We start from the raw sequence: 24,676 nt of genomic DNA on the forward strand, positions 1-24,676 counted from the left end.
TACCCGGCTTCTTAATTAAAACCAGCCTCGCTCTCTTCCATTCCACTGGGATCACTCGGAGAACAAAAGGCCGGTCATAAGGTCCGCGACCAGCCGAGTGGCTACGTCCTTTATCACCTCAGCTGGTACCTCATCAGGCCCCGGGCTCCGCTACTGAGCCTGCGTGCCGTAGAGACTACCTCATCCACAGTGAAACGCCTGATGTCATCCGAAACTAACTCTGCTCTGGTTACAGTCTCACATTGTAAGTTCCTACTCTAATTTGAATCAATTTTTAAAATTTTCTACCATCGTACAATCAGTAAATATAATATCAACACTTGGTCTGTCATTTTTTTAAAATTATATATCTTGTTGAATGCGGTGAGACATCACTTTGGGATAGACGGGACCAAGTTTTAGCATCTTATTTATCCATCTTAAAGGACAACCAAATCACCCGGTCTTTGACGTAGTCTTTGGAAATCCTTATTTTTGAAGATATTAGAACCATCCACCTTATACTGTACCTGTGGGTATTCGTACCCGACGTTTCCTGCACCTTGTAAATTTTAACGCACCTTTTCTATTTCTCTAATTTATTCGGGTTCATATCCTCCGTGGTGAATCAACCTTATAAATTTTATGTTTGATCTCACGATATACAATAAAGAATCAACACCACCTATGTATGTTCTTTCAGGAAATGTTTGTAATTTTAAATTGCCCAGGAGTTTTAATCAAATCCCGGGCAATAATAAAGAAGTTTTGGAACAAGTCTTTTCATATTTCCAGAGTGTTAGTATTTTACATATTTTTGACAGTGTTAATTTTTTTTTACAATAGTTGTATGTGTTTGTGTTTAATATTTTAGTTTGTTTGGGACAGACCTGTCTAGGAGGGGTGAGCCGTATCCCGCTGCCAGTGATTGGACAGGGATTCCCTTTTGTGTTCCGATCGAACTTCGATGAGGGGGTAAAGAAAACCGTTTCCGGGAGGGGGATCCCTTTGGGGTTCCTCATTTGAGGCGTGGCGTCAAGACCGGAGTCCCGATGGGGGTTCTCTGCGAGTTCCCCTCATTAGAGTCCCGGCTGTCTAGGGGAATGTCAGTTCTCGAGTAGGCAGTTTGAGACGATGGCACCCCCTGGAGCTGTGTTCATGTTTGGTTTCGGGTCTGGCTCCAGGGAGAGTGGATAGAAACTGATGAAATCAAAAAAAAATTTAGTTTAAGTTTTTTTATTTTTTTTGTTAAAATATTTTAGTTAAAGTTTTAATTTTTTTTTTACATTTTTACTTTAAGCTTTTATTTTGTTTTAATTTTTGTTGTTGTTTTATTAGATTTTATATTTTGTTTTTATATTTCATATTTTTGTTTTCGGATGATGATAACAAAAATGTTTTTCGCCCAAAAAATAAAATTTATAAATAATTTTTTCTGTTTATTTCTTTGTTATCATTCAATGAAATCAGGTAAACGTTTTCGCTTTTCAGATGGGTGAAACCTGTAAAGGTTTCATAATGCAAACAGACACCTGAGTCATTATAAATTAATGTTATATCTTTTTTTTAGTTTTTTAACCCTGCCTTCCGAAAACAGAACCCCAATAAAGCATGAACACGGTTCCGGGAGGTGCCTTCGCCTCTAGCCGCCAGTTGAGGGAAACTCCAGGTCCGGCTATACCGTGCCTTCATCTCACAGCAACTGATACTCGGTCCTTTGTGCTTTGCCTCTACTGGGGACAACCCCGTAGGGACTGCCCCGCCAGGACTCAGTCTTTTAGCTGAGGGGCTCGAGAGTCTCCGCACTTCATCACCACGTGCAAGCAGAGGCAAACGGCAGCTCCGTACGGAGCTGTCCCTTACCCCCTCGCTTACCGATATTTCATTTGAAGTATTCCCGAAATCAAATCCGTCAATGTTATATCTTAGTTGCAGAGAACTAAACAATCAATCACAATTTAAAGCACACATGTACTTTGTATGATTATGGAAAATAACGAGAAGTCATTGCTACCACCCTTCTAATAGGCAGATAAAAATGTTACTTTACTTATTTTCCTTTCTCTTTTAAATGAAACTGGTAATTTTTTTTTTAAACTTTCACATCACAGAAATTTCATGAACTGTATGTCAAAGCTTAGTGGTAATAATAATATAGTTTAAAATAAATTTTTACAAAAGTTCCATTGAAATTAAACCAGTTGAGGTAAACTTAATCGATCTAATTTTATGAGTTTTGAAATAACTATCCCTGTAACTTCATCAGTCACTCGTTAAAATAACAATGAATTGTAAAGGTCGTTAGTTAAGAAACTACATATCTGACACAAAGTTACGTAGTCACGTAGACATGCATGCATGATTTCATTTCGATCAGTCATTGGGTACTCAACGATAACTACTGCTCTTCACGCATTCAGAGTTTCAATACTCGCCTTATGACCCGTGAAATCGTATTACGTTGAACAGAATTTGGAATAATGATTTCCTTATTGTAATAATGTTTAATGTCATTTCATAATGATAATAGTAGTAATATAGATTTAATGTTTATGTGTTATTTTTAAGCACTGATTTTTTTACCTAATAGTTCAAGTTAATTTTTTTAACTTTTTAATCGTGAATTTAATTTTTTAAGAAGTTTTTACGCAATGTAATTTATTCAGTATAAATCATTAAATTTACTAAAATAATTATTTAATGTATTTATATGTTGCTTAGAACTTTACATTTATGTTAAATATTATAACCAACGGGATTAAAATGTAGGAACCGACTTGAAATTAATCACAAGTCCCTACTAAAGAATGCTATTTTAAAGAATAAATAACAGGAAAATTATTTTAATCAAGGAATCAATGGGTTTTCCTTTTATTCTCTGAACTAAATACACTTTTACAAATCAGTATATCAAACCCACTGAAGCGCAAGCGATATTCGGCTTTACTTATGACCTTATTTCGTCGTCAGAGACTGGTTATAGAAATAACATGATTACTTTAAGAGAAAGAAATTCTAAATACTGCTACTTGTACCTCACTTGCCTTATATATATCAATGATATAAGAAAGACTGAAACGTACAATGTAAAGTAAAATAAAAGTGAAGAACAAATGATGCGCTCCTTTCTGTTATTGAACATGTTATACACACTACTTCAACCCGACTGGATCATTGCAGCTTTATATGATAGTGAAAAGTCTACCACAAAAGTCAGAGAACTGAAAAAAGAGGCTATGATGGAGTGTTTCATATTGAATAATAAGTTAACTTAATAAATAAAAGATGAAGAAATTTTAAAGAGAATTTGAGTAGTCCGAAACAGTGGCAGAATATTTTCTCCTAGATAGAATAAAAGCTGATTGACTGCGTTTAGGGATAAGGATATATAAATCTGATTATAAAATTAAAAAGGGGACATAAATTAAAATATATGAAACTTATAATTAAATTTATAGAACGAATAAGTCTAAACTAAGTCACGACACAAAATGGAATAGAGTGAGATGTCAAACGACTGAAGACAAAAACAATATTTTCATTTATTTCTAATGTAATATTTTTAACAATTTTATATATTTGTAAACAGTCTATTTTAATTTAATTATTATTTGATATTAAATTATTACGTTATTTAAAAATTTAAAATTCTTTATTTCTTCTCATTAATTTTAATGCAGATTCTTTTTCAATGTATCGATTCAATGGAAAAAGTGGAATATTATTCAATGAAAAACTGGAAATCGTTTATATCCGTCTATTATTTACTGACCTGAGCTGAAGAATTGCCGAGGATAAGGAATGCTGTTAATTTCTGCTTGAATGACGTTTACGTGACGTTCAGTTAATATTGTATACAATTGGTTACTTCTTGCAATGGTGAAGGCATCACTCTGTCGCCGACGTGCCATTTCTTCAGTTCCCAAGTGTAGTCAATTCAGAAGAAATATTGCAGCACTCGTGAATTAGTACTCAAGAGAAACAATATACGTTATATTGAATCGTTTATCGATATAAGTCTGAATTCTCCGAGATAATATGATTGAATAATTAATAAGATTTGAATAATATAAATAATACAATTCGTTTGTTACGCTATTAACGTATTTAAATTCTAATTTAGGTTATTTAATTAAAATAACAAGGGCTAATACTTTAATGATACATTATCCAGGAATTATAAATAATGAATATATTTCATAAAATAATAAAATATCTGAATAAAATTACAATTTAGATACGGTTTTGTTACTAAATCAATATTAAATTATTTAAATTGATTCTGTATAATTATTCTTTGTATTTAAAATGAATTATTTTGATTGAAATGTAGGGTTTGTAACATTTTAACTCTATATTTATTTTTAATTTTATATTTTAAAAAGTTTGCAGTTTATTAAATGTAATTTTTTTAAAGGAAAATTAACTGGAAAAAATTCTCGCACAGTTAATATCGCAAGAATATCAACTTTTCGGTATTTTATTCTGAATATTATTTTTCGTGTAATTTTTTACGCAAGAAATATACAATACATAAATTAAATGAGAAAATTAAATTAAGCAGATACGAGTATATATCTATATAAATAAATGTAAATATTCGTTTGTTCAAAATCTTAAATCTCCGAAATATCTTCACAGATTGCTTTGAAATTATGACACAACGTTGCATTCGCATACGCTCGTGTTTTTATATTCCTACTATTTATATACCTAAGATGTCACACCTGTGATGCTTTTTTGATAAACTATCTGTTGGATGTAAAAGCAACACACAATATACTAAATATTTTACGATTCCGTTTAAGTGTTTCTGATATGTGTGTCCGCTGTAGACTAAAAAACTACTGGACGGATTTACGCGCGGGGAAAAGGGAGAAAGGAAAAAATCGGAAAAAGTAAATAGGGAAAAATCAAAAAAGGTAAAAGGGAAGAAGGAAAAAATGTAAAAAAGAAAAAAGGGAAATAAAATCAATTGAAAATAAAAAATGTCTTCATTTAATACATAAGTACATTAAAATATGTAAGCCGTGAATTATTTTCTACAATGATTTTTCGGGAGTGGAAATAACAGAGCTTCTTGATGGTCATTACAATGAAGCTGATAATGCTCGTAAACCACTGCCGATCTAGCGATCTATAAATTGTTCATTTAGGAAATCAAACAATGGAAGAGCAAAACAAGCTTGAGTTCTACCTTACTCTATATAGACACCTCTCATAGCACCCTTCTCTTAAAATTGAGATATTAACCATCTTTCCAACATTTGTAAATAAGTACCATCAATATCTTCATTCAAATAAGAATCATTCACTTACCGGTACTCATCAAAAAATATAATTTAAACTAGTGTCGCAATGTCTGCACGCTTCACATCATGATATGTAGTGGATTTCTTTTCAGCCTTTTTCACTTTTTAACTAAGATTCAACTAGAAAAACGTAAGTGCAGTTTAGAAAACTACAAATATAAAATCACTACATATGTTAACTCTTTTAAAAATAAAAATAAAAATAATCAAAATTATGTCTAAAACAACTACGAGTAAATTAGTTAACGTTTATTATTAACACGAAACAACAATTTTATGTCAGCAATGAGTAATATTCATATTAATTTCGAAACATATAGTAAGTGTTGCCAACCTCATTTTTCAGAGGTCTAAATCTATTGTATTAAAAAGAACTGATTTCAATTTTTACAAATTCGTAACATTTTTCAATTAAGATTCGTTCTGTTATTTTTATTTTTTTTTTATAATAAACGTTGATTAGTTTGTTCGTAAAGTTTATTGCACTAATTTTCTCAGAATTAAATTCTCTACAAGTTTTGAAATAACATGTACGCATTTATTGGATATTTAGCAAAGTTACTGTACTTCAAACCAAAATGTCTTTGTCACCGAATTTTTCTGTTTTATGTTGGATATCATGAAAGTTACGGAAGTTACAGTTTTGGGACCTGCTTTATTTTATTTTTCAGGTCAAAAAACAAAAAAAACCATCAAGATTACTCATTACATAATGCCTTAAAAATGTCAGTATGGTCTCATTTCACCGGGAAAACTGAAGTCCGAGTGATATTTTCCGCTAACCGTTGATAACAAAAGCGTTTTAGAGAAATATTTATATGAAATTTTTTCCTTCTTTCAAGTTCTAAAATCAGTTCCAAAATTATCTCTTTTCCTCCAGAATCACCCGAACTATTTAACCTTCATTACTCTTTATGTCATTTATTAACTTAAGCCTCTTCCTTACTCTTCTTCTTTTAATTTTCAACGGAGCTTTTAAGAACTATATTTATTATAGTTTTCCCCGTAATTATATGTCCGATCTATGTTTCCATTTCTCCTTCAGATAGCCTCCAATATTGTTCTATCTTCATTTACTTTTCTTAATATCATTACGTTACTTTGTCCACTTATTTTATATTCTTCATCTTCCTTCAAACCTACATCTCAATATCCTCATCCTATTTTTTTTCCTTTTTCCCCAGCGTCTATGTTTCACTACCGTACAAAAGTATACTTCAAAGACATTTAAATCTCTTCCTCAGGTTCAGAACCATGTTGTTGCAGAGAAAGTTTTTCTTTCTACCAAAAGGCTTCCTTTGTCATTGCAATGATCGTCTTAATCTCTTTTTACTCCTCCAGTCTTTAGTAAGTACTTTCTCGAGATATATTTATTTTTTTACTTCAATTTTTCCTTCTGCTGTTACAACATCCATATATTCCCTCTCATTCACTTTCATAAATTTCGTTTTCATCATATTTATTATCATTTCATATTCTTTCATCCCTATTTCCAATGTTTTTATCATTCCTTTTAGTGTCCAAGTTCCTTTAGCTACAATCAGCAGATTTCATTTCAACTAGAAATGAAATTTTTTCTTTAAATATAGATTATACTAATTGAATACTATATCTCGTAGTGACAAATATTCCATAGATATATCATTATATCAGGTTGTGTAGTTTAAAAACAGATCTGATTAACATCCTTTGTAGGAGTCTGGAGATTTCGGGTTCGAATCAAATTTCCACTTGTAAATTAGTGTCAGAATGTCATTCAACAATCCTACGAAATAAAAACCTGGTAAATGTTTTGTAAAAAATGGGGAAAGGTTTTTCAAAATATGAATTTTCATGAATTTTTCAAAATAGTCAAGCTTGGTACTGTTAGAACAAAATATAACTTTTTATTGCTTTCTGTTGAAGAAGAAGATAGTGTTAACAAAATTACATTTTTACAGAGTGAACAGTTACGTTCAATTCTTTTATTTCTTTCAAAAAATAATGGATTCTTCCAGTTTTTCCAACCCTAAATAGTTTTTTCTTGTTACATGTAGTATTATTTACCAATCCATTTTTCATTTCGTTATTTCGATTGGTTTGTTTGAGTACACTTCTTCCTTTTCTTTACCCTCATCCAATTTTCTCCCTCCTGTTATATCATGTCGCCATCTATCTGTCTCACGTAATCAGTCTTTTTTTGGCATCCCTTTCTTCCTTAATATATATATGTATATAAACTTCTTTAGGCTCTACCTGCTTCCAATTTTTCGATCACTTAGGGTATTGGTTTTCAAATTTCCTTTAGTTCACATCTACCTCTTAAATATTCTTCTTTTTATTTTATCATTTATTTTATATTTTTATCTTACTTATGATTTTATTTTATGTTCAGTTCATTATGAGAACTACCTATATATTTTACCTGTCAATCTGTTTATAACTTGATATATTTTAATATGAAAAATGTATGTGTATATATAAAAATTTGAATTTAAGATATTTCCAGTAAAAATAAAAAATACGTTAAATTTTTGATAGTGGTTGAAGCATGAATTTAACAGGATTAATAATTGCACTGTTATTTCACGTGAAGTTAATACTATGAGAATTAATTTACAATCCATTAGAAAATACGTGCTAAAGTTTACCTATTACTTTTCCCAGTTACTATAGGATTAAATACGTAGCATTTACTCTTCCAATGATTGAAATTTTTCAATTTTTTTTTCTTTATGGTAAATAGATTCAAAACTGAATGTATTATTACGAAATTCAGTGATAGCATTCAGTGAAAAAAAAAAAAATGTTTTCTATTGGTCTTTTCCTCATACTATTTTCCGTTAAGCAATTTCATCTCTCTACTGTTTTCAACACTCTCGTTTATACTCACTTTCCTTTTCAAAAGAAGTTTTACATAATGCTTTTATCTCTTGAATCTGTTCGTTTTTTTCGTCATCTGTAAAAGATAAATTATTCTTCCTTTCTTTAGTAAATTTCCTTTATCCTTTTTCACTTTGCTTAAACCGAATTTTATTTATAATTCCTGTTTCCTTAGCCTTCAAAATGCTTTTTTTGTTTTTTTTTTATTTTAAACAATTTATTTACTCTTTTAATATTATCTTTCTTAAGTATAAATTTTATAGAAACAACTCTTCATTAAATTATTATAGTTATTTCTAAATTAATAAAATTTATTATACATTCTTCCCTTTCAAATTAGATAGAATTTTTCTTTGAAAGACCTTCAAAGGCTATTTAGCGATACCTTTTTAATATATTTTTTTAGCATCACGAATATCTGTGGAAAATGTCTTAGAAGAAAGGTTTATGAAACCCATAATTAAATTTAAAAAAAAACAAGATAAATAGAAAATATTATAAAATTAGTTATTATTTGATTAAACCATTTATAGAACGGGCAGTTTTAATAACAATTCTAACGGTAATTTCTTGAAAAATGTTGTTTGTGTTTTTACACAACAGTCTTTAAATGACATGACATGACATTTAAATAGTGTTTAAATGACATGACATGACATTTAAACAGTGTTTAAATGTCCTTTTAACAAAAAAAATTCATGTAATTTGAAAACGAATCTTCATAATTTTTAATAATTCAAAAATGTTTTGAAATATTAGGTACTGGAGTTTGAGCTAATTAGTAGAAAAATAATACAATAAATTACAGTCTACATTTTTAACATTATTCTATTAAGAATTCATTTAAATAATAACAGATAATTTAATTACATGTGTAGAAAATTACAAAAAAAGTGATTTTCTGCCCTAATTTTGGTGTAAGTAAAAAAATATCATTTCATATCATTTCAATAAAACTTGTATCATAAATTATGTATTTCCCACTGTTCCATAAAATATAAATGACTCGTTTCTTGCTGTTTAAAGGAGTTAAAAGAAAAAAAGCCAATCGGAACAGATTTTAATTTCATATAAACTATAACAAGTTTTTCTTCTAAGAGCATTTAGAAAAATTATACTTCAGAATTAACAATTCTACATCAAACTTTCTTAAAAAATTACCTCTTTTGGCGGTGGTAGAAAAATTAAATTTTGAATAAATAAAAAAAATTAATCTATTTGAAAGGATCACCATAATTAATTACAGTTAAAATTAATTATTACTAACTGTCATAACATGCAAGCAGAAGAAACTATCATATAAAACTTTCAAACTAATAAAACTTTTAGACGAATGCGTACGTCAGTAAACATTAGTTTCCTTCTATTCCATATATTACAGTTCACTAATTTTTCCTGGTCTCCTTTTATATTTTCATTTTATTAAAACAGAGATCTACTAAAATAACAATTTTTTTGTTTGTTTATTCTCTCACAAACAGCTCATATGAAACCTCATGTCAAATTAAAAACTATTGGGTTAAACAATTAGTTTATAATTTCTATCAAAAACTTATATATACACATACATACAGATTTCAATAAAACATCAAAGACAAAAATATTTCTGACTCTGTTTTATGTCCCTTTTCTTTATTACAATTAAATTTGAGAAGTAGGGATTTAGGAAAATATTTACGGCCGTATTTTTTTTTCTGTTGCTAACCTAGGAAAGGATAATAGAGGTGTTTATCTACTGCCCATGGTGATAGATTAGCAATCGATTTACTTACTATTTCATGTTGAGGTTTGACCTTTTAATGGAATTGAAATCAATTATGCTTGTTGGTAGATAGCTGATGTTTTAGTTGCAAGAAATAGAGAAATTAGAAGTGAGATATATAATTTTTAGAAAAAATGATCTTAAGTACACGTGATGTAACATAATTATGTTATTGTAATTTAACTGTAATATTTTATGCTATTTGTAACAAAAACCTGATAATTCTCTATCCGCCAAGTAAAATTCGATGTAATAATGTTGTATCAAAAATGAATTGTACGTTACCAGGTTTTTTTGTTGCAGGAATGCCTTATGTATTAGCAACGTAATAAATCTCTTAAATTATCAGTCTGAGAAAGTACAGTTTATATTTTCGTAATTTTAAAATTCGTTTGATATTTTCATGCAGTTCCGTTAAATATTGTTGATGACCCATTTTGGTGACGAGGAAATAGTAAAGAGAGGTTTCTTAGAGTAGAAACAAAGTGTTGCTGACGATCTTAGTATTCAAGATGCACTGTGGGCTTTGTTAACACGTGTCTTGCAAGAATGAATACAAAGGGGAATGTTATTGGCCGCTATAAATCTTCTTGACTTGATATCTAGTAAAGGGATAGCTGAGATAACTCACCGAACCATTCCTTTAACTCTCTCTTTCTTTCTTACTGTATATTTCCAGTTTTTCATTCTTTTTTTTTAATATATGTAGTTATAGCTTTTTCGTTTTATTCGATCGATTTTTTACTTATTAGAATTTTTATGAGTACTCTTCCTTTATAAAAATATCAATTATTTATTACCATGTCTGAAAGAAAATATTAAAAATACTTTGTGAATTCAAAAGATAGAGTGTATTGGAAAGACTTAAGAATACGATAAGAAAGAACGCTCGATAAGACACGGAGTTCATTTCCATTACGTCTTATCAAATCCTTTTAATCTAATAGAATTTATCGACACTTTCCTTTCCTTTAAATGATTAAAATTTAAGCACGCTATTTATATTTTTTATATTCTTTTTATTAATTTTCAATAATCAATTTATATTGTCTGATAAGTTATTAAGATACTAAAAATTGAAAGTTTTATTGAACTCTTACATATAAACCATAACACGTAACCGAAGAATTAAGTTTCTTTTTTTTAAAATATATTTTTATAAAACAAATCCAATTTTTATATAACAATCCTTAGTGTTTATTTAACTTATTTATCGTAAAAGTAAATAAATAATACTGTATTACTCAAACAATATACTTCATTTTATTGTACATTTTTTGTTTAAATTTGCTTTCGGGAAGCACTGCTATTAGTTTAAATTAAATAGCTAATTTATTTTATATAAATTATAAATTGTCAGAACAATGTTCAACTATTTCTTACTATAAAGGGTTATACGTATGACAATACGTCTTTCCACCTGTAAGTCACTGATATAAGTTTCATTGTTTTTGTAAGATAATTTTAAATAAATGTTTCATTAAAAAATCAACTGAATTACCGGATGTTCAAAAATGAACTCCGCCGTTTTAAGTTAAATTTACATTTAGAATTACAAACGTAGGTGTATTATTAAAAATATAACGACTTTTTATCTTTTAATTCAACTCAATTTTAGCACTGTTTTTTTTCCTCCTACCTGTTTTTTAAAAATCCTACTGCAGGATTAAGCAGCATAGCTCAGGAGGTTGTCCTTTTAACTGAAACGGGCCTTCCCGTCCGCACGACGGACAGTACGTCCGGTACGACAGGTCAGCTCGCCGGTTAGTATCTTTTATTTTTGCCTGCCGCTAACCTTTGAAATGAGGTCCCAATCCCGACTATGTCGTTCATGAGCCTCACCTCAAAGGCCGGGTCTCGATCTTTATGCCTCATGCCTTTACCACATACGGTTCCTAGAGAGCGCTGTGGCGGGTCTGGGTCTTTTCTTTCCTGCAAGGGGTTTGGAATCGCCCTTCTCTACAGTGTGTGTTATTGTCTGTAGGGCTATCCCTCACCCCTCGCCATGTCGTTCTCCATGCCTGCTGCAGGATTTGTGTAGTAAGCCCTGCAGTGGCTTTAAAATCCTCCTCGTTGTTCAGCATGGTTTTAATTAAAGTATCAGCTGCTAAAGGTCCGGTTATTTGCACCGACGACGCTTGTCTTCCCACTGCTGACAGTCGAACATGACATGTTCTGGGGGGGTCTGTTTCTCCACAGTAACGGCAGACGTCATTTTTTGCCCTTTTTCTTCCGTATAAGTACGCCCTGAACACACCATGTCCTTTCAGTAGTTGGGTCAACCAATAGTTCAGTTCTCCGAACTTATGATTGACTCAAAGGTCAATCTGCGTTATAAGGCGATGAGTCCATCGCCCTGTTGAAGATTGGTCCCATTGCCACTCCTTGTCCATTTAGTCTTGTCCATTCCAATTTTAGCACTGTTTGCAGCTCTGTAGATGCTCAAACGATAATATTATCGTGGGTGGAATAAGGTGTATAGCGTATTCCACACTCTGGCTAGCATGTATGAAGAAATCTCTTCCGTAGCTTCTGTTATTCTTTGGCGTAGATGGTCAGGAGATTGGATATTTTCTTGAGATACGATGTCCTTTATTTAGCCACAAAAGAAAAAATTCATGGGTCAAGTAGGGATACCAGCAGCCAAACGATGGGAGCTTTATTGCTTATCCAGCTTTATTGCAACCTGTCGTTGAGCGCAAGTCCTCACAATTTCTGCATGTTGAGAAGGAGCTTCAATCTGTTGGGAAATTAAGCCTTCCATATATTTAATCTGCGGAAACTCAAAGTTCTGTAACATGCGAGTAAACGATGCCCGTCATATCTGGTGTCGTAATTGTCAGGTGGTTTTGTCTTACCAAAAATTCGATTACGGTTGATACAAACCAGACATTAATTTTTAGAGTTGCAGACGAATTTCACCAATAATACAATTCGACAACTGTAGTGATTGAGCATTGTGAACATGGAATGTTACTTCATCAGAAAATGAAATGCGTTTCAAGTTGTTTTCATCAGTAGAAAAGACGTCTAACATTGTTACAAATTGAACTTTTTGTGGCTTATTTTTAGGTTTAATGTCATGGAATAATTGCAGTTTATATGCACCAAGTTTCTTTCACTTGAAAACAACATCAACTACTGTTCGGAATGTTTAGTCGACGACTAATACTAGGAACTGGAAGTTTTGGACTTCATTGGAAAGATGTCGGATTCTTGTTTTTGGCATTTTTATAAACCAACCCTCGTTATTGTCCTTTCTAAACTTTTCGGTTTCCAATTCTCACACTTTCGTTTGCTTTTGTCACTCGGAAAATTTCTTTGTTTCTATGAGACTAGCATATAATTTCTTTGTAGACAACCACTGATTCCGTTTCTGCAAGCCAGTACACGGACTATGCTATCTCTTGTAGCAAAAACATGATACAGAAGCCCGGGGTCATAACAGCTTAGCCTGTGCAATAGTCAAACAGAGCTTCTTTCTAACGGAAAATGTGTAAACTGAAACTTAATTGTAGTTTCTTAAGCACAAAACACTATTTAGTAAGCAAAATAAAACCTACATTCGTTCTTGAAACCCCAGAGTTCTTTTTCGGACACCCGTTATATTCTATTATCCCAAAAGGATGCACTTCCGAGCACTTTATTTTTGTTGAGAGCTAGATAAACAGCAGCGCAGGGACTTTTCCTTCCTTTCTCCCAAGCTTCCTTTCCATACATTGAAGGTCATTGTCATCATGTCTACAAACTATAAGTCTTTTTATTAACTCTAATCTTAAGACCTTTGTACTTTTTTGCTGTTTAGCCTCCGGTAATTACCGTTCAGATAATACTTCAGAGCATAAATGAGGATATGTATGAGTGTAAATGAAGTTTAGTCTTACATAGATAATCTCAGTTCGACCGTTCCTGAGATGTGCGGTTAATTGAAACCCAACCACCAAAGAACACCGGTATCCACGATCTAGTATTCAAATCCGTGTAAAAATAACTACTTTACTAGGACTTCAACGCTGGAACTCTCGACTTCTAAATCAGCTGATTTAAGAAGACGCGTTCATCCCTTGACCAACCTGGTAGGTTAAGATATTTGTACTGTCATGTGTTTTCTACACGCCTATAAACTTTTCAAGTGGCAAATGATTAGTTGATTTTATATTTAATCACACTATTAATTCGTTGAAAAAAAAAAGAACAGAAGTATGTCTCCACGACTTGATAATTGTCTGTATCGTTCTGTTAAGTACATAATACATATATATATATATAATAAATTAATAAATAAGAACCAAAAATAAACTTAAAAGTATGGTCCCAAATGCACTACTTACATCAAAATTAATAGATAACAAATATTGGAATTTAATAAAATTTGTTACAAATATTTTTAAAATGATATGGAAATATGAAATTGTACAGAAATAAAAGAATAATTTTAAATTGTATTAATACATATTAAATTTTTAATTTATAGTAATGAAACGATGTAAAAAAATAGCTATACATATGTTTCCTGTCAATATATAATATTTTCAATAGCTATACATATGTTTGATTTTTAAGAAAACCTTTTTATGATTACTCTGCGCTTTCATAAATTTGAAAAAACGCTTTCATAGATTCTTTTCAAATTTGAAAACACACCACTTTTGTAATACTCATCGTAAATACAATATTTGTAACATTATGACACTCTGATTAGAATGTCATTATCGTTTTTATGAGCTGGTCTTCAGCAAATGCTACTTTGGTAAAGAGTCTATAAAATGGGTCATCAGCACGATGCATACTAATTTTAAAATTCACCCTTATTTTTTCTGTATCACTAGGTACAGATGGCACAACCAATCTTGACGCTTGGAGCCACGGCAATTCGAATCATTCTACTATCATTTTAGCATAATATTTACTTCATTACCAAATAGGGACACATTGACACTTTTCCTTTTATTTAAAAATATTAAACATTTATTTAAACTTTTTATTTAAATGTAAATCCTTACAAATTTTTGTAATAATATTTTTACATTGTCTTTTTTTTGTTTTTTCGTTTTTTTTTTACTTTTTAGTCTTAATGAACAATAAAATGTTTACATCCAAAAAAATATTCTTAGTAATATTTATATCTGAATATTATTGTTTGTTCAAGTTTGTTTGTTTATTAAAACTAAAAAGTAAAACTATTCATTTTTACACATCGAAGTTACACACGTGTACCAAATTTCAATCATTTTCATACGATGGTTCATGAGAAATGAAATTTTTCAACTAAATGCATGAATTTACCGTAGGGGTAGCGTGTGGGGTCGTGGGGGTGGGTCATATCAAATTCCGACACCGTAGTGCTGTATTGTCGTCGAAGTTACATACGTGTACCAAATTTCATTGATTTTCATACGATAGATCAAAAGATATAGCAGTTGCAAGATTTGATTATAACTAATGCAAGTTAAATAAAAGCTTATAAAAATATACTATAACATTTTTTTTATAATGCCAAAATATTTAATCATTTATAAATTATAAACACCAGAATTAGAAAATACTTAAAGGTAGTCTACAATAACATGCAGAAACATGAAATAATACAGAATATTTACAAGTAAGCAATAATTTGCTTCTGCGCGTGAAAACTTAACTGAATGTTTTCATTTTTGATAATGGGCACCGTACTTTCCATCATAGTTCAGGCTTCAGGATTCATTGCGACAGCTATATTTATTTCTTATAAAAGTTAACTTCTATAGATTTGCTAAAAAATAACAACGATTGTCGCGTACATTATTCATCTTGCCTACAAAAGATATTACTTTTCATTTCTTAATCAGAATGGTTATATATCATGTAAATAGTTTATACCTTTAGTTATTAATCACATAATTATGATGTGATTAACGCTTGTGGGTGGAGAGCAACACTGATATTAGTTACATATAATTGATGGTTATTTCGTTACTATGGTGACACCGCAAGTTTGCCTCTTAGTACATAAAAATAAGGTACAACAACTTATCTCGTTGACTACGACTCACTTATTCCAGGGTTTAGCTATCAATTACAATTGTCTACCAGAAACTACATTTAACTGCCTTCCAGCGCATTAGAAAAAAATTATCTACTTTACATTATGCTGGCAATGAGAATTTTATAAACAGTTTTTGAGATAAGCTAGGCGTATTACTAATGAAAATTAAAATTATGTACAAGTATAAGTAATTTGTATTACTTAATACTAGAGTATTATTCAAATATAAAGATATTTTTTCTCTTTTCATTTAACAGTTCGGAAATTATTTCATAAAATCTCTTTTTTTCAACTTTAGGTTTGACTTCATAATTTAGTGATTTTTTTCTAATTTGCATGTTTAATAAGTATTACAGGAAAGATGTAAACAAATAATAACTCATTGGTTTCTCTTGCATCTTTGATTACGTAATTAAATATTTTGAGATTATAGCTAAGCCATCTAGTTAAACCGTGTAAAATATTAAAATAAATACTTATACGGTTTTATTCTTGTTTTACGCTCGCGTGCACACACATACACAAGTATATTCTAAGATCATGCATGATCTTGCTTTCAAACAGTATATTTTTGTGAATTTTTTTTAACGTTAGTGATTTTTTTAATAAATTTTATTTCAATTCTTTACTCAAAACATCAATTTTACGACAAAATAATAGGTAGCTCTTTATAATATGTTTTTGAATAGATAGAAATTTAAAAAAAATAATTATGAGGAGTTTTTTTTTGTATAAAACATACTGAGGTAAAATTCCACTCTCTTTTAAATGATTTTCATGCTAATTTTGATTCGTATAATACTGTTGTATTAAATTAAAGTCGTATCACACGATGAACACTACTTGTTATCCTTAATAGTTTTTTTATGAGATTTGAAGCTGTAAAATGTTTATATTGTTTATTACCGATGATAAATGATAAAAAAGACGAGCAAGAAAGTGAAATATATTAAAATTAATTAAATTTGTTTTTATTTATTTAATAGAATTAAAATGTGTTTCAAAACAATTTCATTTCGTTTTGATTAAATTTAACTGTGCGTGGAATGTAACATTTCTGAGAATGTCTTCCATTTTGTTAGCGGTAGTAGGTTGGGTTATGAATGGGTTAGGTGTTGAGGATTTAGAAGTACGGAAGGGTAGGGAATTGTAGGTCGGTTCGTGCATCCATTCCATTAGGATGACGGGAATGACTCTTGGAGACAAAGAGGGCTCTTTCAGCTACCGGTCCTTGAACTCTGACAAATGACGTAGATCTGCTTTATTCGCCTTGCCTCCTATGTACCCTGATAGTACCGTTGAAATTCTACCTACCATCTGCTTACCACTCCGCCTAATCCACATTTCCCGTAGTACATTCTGCATATTTATTACCGGCTCTTCAGCGCCATATCTAATGCACACTCAACTTTTGCTTTCATTTTATTTGTATGAGTGTATATATGTGTGACAGTTCGCATACTTAATTAACAAAATTCTCTTACTCGTTTACCAGAATATCTTATTTGTACATGTGTTCGAAATATGTTATAAATTAATTTGATACTTCTGTTATATTTTGTTAAATAACATATCGATGATAAATATTTAATAAGTTAATTATTTATTTTGTTTTATTTATACATTCAACAGGTAGTGTTTTGATGCGTTCGACTACTAACTGATTAATATTTTAACAATATATCCTTCCGCTCTATAACTAAATATTATGCTCCCATTCTATTCAAACAATAAGTTTACGCCATATAAATCGCCACGCATATAAATACATATAATATTTGTTTTTTAATCTGGTATGAATTTTTTTTATTAAAGCAACGTAAATAGAAATCAGAAATCGGTTTTTAAATTTGTTCACATGAAAGTAATTTTTTTAGTATTGTAATTTGTTGTTTTAATAAACTTAAAGGGGAAAAGATCGCTAATTTCTAAAAATATAACTATTAATAATAATTATTACGGTATTTTAGAAAGATTTTATGAATATATCAATGTGATGATCAATTGAACCACATAAAATACTAGCTATATAATTTATTGCTCTAAGTTATAATAATAATAATACTCTTTTTTTTAAATTCTTTAATTTTCTTTAGCCTTATCTACTCAACAAAATATTATAATTAGCAACCTATTGTATTGCCGTAAAATGGATATTTTAGCTGAATAATTAAAATAAGTAATATAACTGAATTTTCTTACCATTTCTTTTCAGTTTCTTCTACTTATAACAAAAGCCGCAGAACATTTATTCCCCTCATTTAACTTTCTTTTTTTGTTAATTTTATGAAGATCGTAAATGAAAGATTATCGTCCAGTTTTATTTCCTCGTACATACTAAATTGTAATTCGCACATACTGATTATTAAGCTTATGAACAAAAAAAAATTGAAAAACAAAATATTTTTTAATAACAATAATGGATGCATTTGTGTTGGCTTTTACATCTGTAGGTAGAAGATTTTAAATCTGACAAATCCAAACGTTTTAGTATTTCAATACGTAAATATGATCTGGTAGAAAGGAAAATAACAAGCAAGACTTGCAATTTCTTTTCACTCTTGGTACCTACATGAACTATAAAAATTACTGTACTTTTTTATATTGTTTCTGTAATACGTGTCAAAGTAAAAAGGTTGCCTTTCAACAATAATATCTATCAAACAATACAGAGGTCGGGTGTTTCACTGTACTCAGCGTATTACGTATTTTTTTTCCTGTTTAGCCTCCGGAAATCACCGTCAGGTATTACTTCAGAAGATGATATGTATGTGTGTAAATGAAGTTTAGTCGTGTTCAGTCTCGGTTCGACCATTTCTGAGATGTTTGGTTAATTGAAACCCAACCACCAAAGAACACCGGTATCCACGATCTAGTATTCAAATCCGTATAAAAGTAACTGCCTTTACTAGGATTTGAATTTTGAAACTCTCGACTTCGAAATCAGCTGATTTACAAAGACGCGTTCACCACTAGATAAGCCCGGTGGGGTAAAGCGTATACCTACTACCGATGAAAAAGGTACGCAGACAAATACGAAATACGTTGTCTATACTGGAATCCATGCGAACATGGAGCGACTATACTATTCCAGATAGGCAGTTATTTATTCTGATGTTTATTAAATTTATGAGTTACGTAAATAACTTAACACGGTATTAAATAAAATGGATCGTGTAAAATGAAAAACATTACTTACGAAATATCTCATTTTTTTATTTTTTAAATGATAAAAAATTCGAAATTGATTATCTCATAAATAAGAAAAAAGTTGAAAACACAGTTGTACTTTTAGAACTTAGAAGTAGAACTTTCCCATCACGCGGCTTTTTTCTGAAACAGGCTTACACACACAACTTATTTTAAAATATTTATCATTTTATTTCAATATAATATATTTCTACAGTTGTACGTCAGTGTTACACTAGCGCTTCTTGTGGCGATAGGGGGTAATATTGTCGCAGTATACCCACAAGTCATTAGTTTAGAACTTTTTTTGGGTTGTAGGTGCAATTTTGCAAAAAAAGATTTGAAAATATTATTTTTTAATTGTTAAAAAATGTTCCTAAGAAAAATAAGACCTTAATTAGCGAAATCTTGAGATACTGATGGTGAAAAAAAATCCCTATCCTTTACTTTTCAGCCTCACCCCTTGACCTTTTTAGTTGAAAATTTAATGGCATCAATATTCCATATACAGAAGTAATCGACCAAGTTAGGTGAAAATCGGTCCAGTATTTCTGGATATATGTAAGGTGTGAAAACATAAACAAATATACACGTACATACGAACATTTGAAAAATTTCCAGTTTCCTTAAGTGTTAAAATGTTAACATCCGGTGAAAACCGCATATACCCAAATTGGACCGATTATAATATTTTCTCTTCTACATCTAAATCTCCGCTACAGCGCTAGACGGGAAAGGAAAATTATTTAAATAAATTCTGTTATTAAAACGTTATTTGTTAATAAACATATTTTACATAAATAGTAGTAAGTTTTTGTATATCTTGTTAAGAAAAATACTGACTTTTGGAATGTACTTCCAGGAATACAGGTAAACACATAATATTTTCTTGCGTATATTTCAGTAATTTCTACTTTTTTTAAGTAGTTTCATAAGAAAGCTACCTATTCTAATGGGTATCATGATTCAACTTCCGGAAAATTTCGACATACTTTCGCGTTTCGCATCCCCCAGTCCCCAAAACCACCGTCAGCTCAAAGGTTTATACATTTATATACTCCACTTGTTTGTTCCTCACAAAGTGGCATTAAGGGCCGTCGATTTATTTCGGACGAAACAATGAAAGAAGCGGTGCATTCCTGGTTCGTAGCTCAACCGAAAACATTCTTTTATGAGGCCATCAGGAAGCTTGTGCAACGATGAACCAAGTGCGTTAAAATGCAAGGGTACTATAATGAAAAATGATGTACATGTAAGTTTCCTATTTGAATTGCAATAAAATTTATAACTACATTGCGGATAATAATTGACTTGCCCTCGTATATGTATATATATATACTTGTGGATATTTGAACAGCAGAAGAGTACGAGAACATTTTACAATGTATGCTTATACAATTATATTACGTTAAATGGTGTATCTTTAATTCTTTGTTCTTCTCTAGTAAGGTTTCGGGAATTCAGTAGATATAAATATAAAAGAATTTAGATTGTTTAATATATCTATAGCTATGTAACTTCATCAAATTCATTTTTAACAAAATCTTCAGAATTAAATTAAATTATTGTAATATAATTTATTTTTCGTTCTTTAACTTATGACTAAAAAAGAATCTTTATAAATTGATTTTTTGTTTATTAACTAGTGTTTCCTTTATTTTTATTTAGGTGGAATATTTTTAAACTTTTTTCAGTTACCACTGAAACTTACAATTAATTTTAATTGGATATTTCTGTTCATCCGATCATATAAACATTTAAAACCTGATGAATTCTTCGCACACAATCTTTCCATACGGGTTGCCACATATTCTTCAAAGTTAATAAAACCTGAATGCTCTTTTAAATAATATAATTATTTTTCGGGTATATAAATTTATACAAATATTTCTTTTTTACAGAATTAAATACAACTATGGAACCTATGCTTCGCGATGATTTAGAAGAAGAAGATATCCTTTATCAAAAAGATGCATCATTTTCGGCCGAATTAGATCCTGGTACTACGTCACAAGGTCCTAATTTAGAACAGAAGGTTCCTACAACAGAAGGTGTTCGGCACCCAACAGCTGCTCCTTGTCTTTTAGATTGTGTCGCTGGAGGTGTTTGTACCACAGATCAAGGTACTCAACGCTGCCAGTGTCCACTCGGCCGTGCCGGACCTACCTGTGAAGACGGTTAGTTTTTCAATTATATTTATTTTACTATATATAAGGATTTATTAAATTAATGTATTCACTTATTATTATTATTATTTTAATAATAATAATAAAAGGATGTGAATGCATATGAGTGATTCATATGAATCGCTAAGTATATAAATTGATTCTGTTTTAATCTTAACTAAGTAACAGAGTAAGCCGGTCTGTGAATCTATCAATCGGTTATCAGTACGGCTTTCAATTTATTTCCTGAATTATGAATGATAATACATTATGCTCATGGGAAATCTCTATTCATGTGGTGAGTGAGTAACATAATAGGCCAGTTAATGAATTGAAGTAAATAGCGAGAGAGAGTTGCTGTGCGCTTGCTCCGGATTGTTGATTGGCATTTAATTTGTAAATTAAATGTAATTGATAAGAAAAGTGTGAATTCATGAATAAATCTTCTAAAGTACTATTCAATAGTTTCTCTTTATTTTATGAAGTAGGATTTTCAAAACTTTTTTTGAATATAAAAATCATCATACAACTTTTCCCGACATGTCTAATTAGAATTTCGGTTAAAATAATTGATCATAAAATAATGGCAAGAATTAAATTTTTCCTGAGGGCAGAAAACTATTAAGTGAAAAAAAAATGAGTGAAAGAATAGAATTGTAGGCATGTCAGCTACAAAAAATAGTTTGCATATTACTCCTTAACCTACTTTTTTACTTTCCTTGTATCATAACTATTGAATTATGCTGTAAGAAGGAAAATATGGTAATCAATGAAAAAATGGAGGATGGATTTTTTGAATTTCTCGACTTTGATCCAGTGACCTCAAAAAAACAACAAAAAAAGTGTGGGGGGTAATGTTCATTTGTACATATGTACGTATGTGTACGTGTGTTGGCGTGCTTGAAGCTTAATGACTGGGTAAACTGATTTTGATGAAGTCTGGCACAGAGACTCGTGTAAATGGGGCAATTTATTGGTAAACGTTTGGGTTCAATATCTTCAGGGGGTGGGGTAAATAGTTTCTTTAGGGTCAATCTTTTCAAAATTTTGCAAACGTGATCCCACTTTATATATTATACTCACTACATCACATCGTACATGCTTATATTACCATAAAAAAAATTTTCCCTCATATTCTCCCTTTCCCCAAAAATCAATTTTTTTATTATTATTATTTTCGTTTATAATTATAATCGATTATTAATTATTATTAACGGGTTTTAAATTCTTTTCATGAACCATTATTTTTCTATTATATAAGAATAAATAACCAATGCCAAGAAAGTGTAACAACCTTGTTGTCAGTGTTTTTTAGATCACAATCAACCTTTCTGTAGCTAAAATAAAAAAAAAATATTAATGAAAACATAATAAATGCTGTGAACGGTCAACACAAATGCCGAAAATGTCCTGCCAAGATTTGTTATCACATGTAAAGATAAAACAGTTAACTTCAGATCTAATGAAATATTCGGGTAATTCAAAAAGTACCTCACAATATAAAAATTTGGTTTGATAACTTACAGATTCGTTTAAAGTCTCATTTCATAGCAAAACACGTCAAGTTTTGATGTGTTCAATAGTTCATTACTACTTAATTCGGCCACCAGCGCTGACACCAGTGTTGTTGACACTGATGCGGAACGTGCTCGCTGTGTGTTTTGGTTTCACGATTTGCAGTCAGCAACTGCAGGTCAACGTAATTTTTGTAGAAAGTACGGCAGGAAGCTTCCTAGGTGGCACACAATTTATTCTTGGGGCTCCAAATCTTCGTTGAGACAGGTTGCTCTGTTAAACATACAAAAACGCAACACAGCGCCTACGCATCCCTGAAGCTGCTGTGGAACTACTCAGTAAAAGTTCTGCATGTAGTTCAAAGAAATCAACTCGTCATGCATCACGTGACTGGCATTCAACAAACAAATGTTTGGCCGTTATACATAAACAATTTCACTTCAAGCCGAACAAAATAACTATGGTTTAACACGTTACAGATGACGACAAAGTTGTTCGACTGCAGTTTTGTGCGGAAATAATGGATAGAATTGTAGACAATGATACAATTATAGATAATGTAAGTTTTATTGAGGAGTCAACGTTTCACATCAGTGGAAAAATAAAACCCCATAACTGACGAAAATGTGATAACAAAACCCTCATGAAATTTTGCAGCACATTCATTGTAGCCCTAAGGTCAGTGTTTTTGTGCCCTAAGAAAAGAAAAACTTACGGCCCGTTCTCCTTTCAGGAAGCAATCGTAAATGGTATCTTTTATCTGGATATGCTTCAAAATTTTCTGTTCCTCAGTTAGACAGTTCCTCAGTTGGAAACAACAGTGGTGCCAGGCAGGCAAAATACCACTATCATGGTGATGATGATGATGATTAGTGTAGGCTCATTTGTGCTTTGTTTGCAGTAAACTTTGCTTTGTTTGGGTAACAGTAAACGTATGCTTTTGCTTTCTGTTCATATAATTATTTGTCTTATTCTTATTACTCTTTTCCTCTTGCGCATTCAATATACGCAAGAACGAAACTACTCTTAAAAAAAGCAGTTTCGTTCTGATTTGATTATAGTTAACTTAATATTTGTTTTACAGTAGGATTATTGTCCATAAAAACAAACATAACCCTGGACTCAGTCAACCCTTACTTCCGCAGGTCTCATTATTGCCGTATTTACTAATAAGTGTTGCAAATATATTATTTATGCAATGCTTATGAATAAACTTTTATTAGTATTTTTTGAGTGTTAAGTAATTAAATATGTATACTTGCATACTGAACTCAAAGCTTACATTACAACTATAAAAATCCAAATGTAATTTCTCTTCAAAAAAACCCTGGTAGAAATTACCTATTGCCTCGATTTAAAACAATATTTATTACAAAAATTATGTAAAACCGTAATTTAAATCAACTTACATTCATTTTTAAAACTTACTATAAATATCAGTGACTATCTTTGAACTTAATGCTGAATTTGTAAAATACGTAATATAAAACAATAAAATCTTTTTAAATATTTTAACTTCGAGTCATGCAAACTGGTTAAAGCCCAGCCCAATTGTTTAGACTGTCATATCGCATAGAAGAGTTGTAATAGTACAGAGTGATTAATTGTATAATAATAATAATAGAAATGAACAAGTTGACTTCACAAAATATGGTTTATTGTATTAAGTAATTAAAAATATGTTTACGAAATAATGTGAATACAAAATGTCAACATAATATATAATTAATAAAATAATAACACACTAGAAAAAATGATTACAATGAATTATGTAATATTTGTTTGTTGTGACGTAATACCGTTTTAATTTTTATAATTTGTGTAACATTTGAAAACGCATGAATTATAAGCTCCTCTCTCTGATAAG

The 24,676-nt window shown here is 30.5% G+C and overlaps 1 protein-coding gene across 1 annotated transcript in view; it reads left to right on the forward strand.

Moving 5' to 3' along the window:
• Window positions 1-24,676, forward strand: part of LOC142322365 (pikachurin-like) — a 662,400-nt gene that overhangs the window by 124,258 nt on the left and 513,466 nt on the right. Inside the window, exon 2 of the mRNA XM_075361369.1 lies at window positions 21,031-21,306. Within this exon, the coding sequence (XP_075217484.1) occupies window positions 21,031-21,306 (276 nt within the window). The remainder of the gene's footprint in view (window positions 1-21,030; window positions 21,307-24,676) is intronic.

The sequence above is a fragment of the Lycorma delicatula genome, chromosome 3 (genome assembly GCF_047948215.1).
Source record: "Lycorma delicatula isolate Av1 chromosome 3, ASM4794821v1, whole genome shotgun sequence".
Taxonomy (NCBI): domain Eukaryota; kingdom Metazoa; phylum Arthropoda; class Insecta; order Hemiptera; family Fulgoridae; genus Lycorma; species Lycorma delicatula.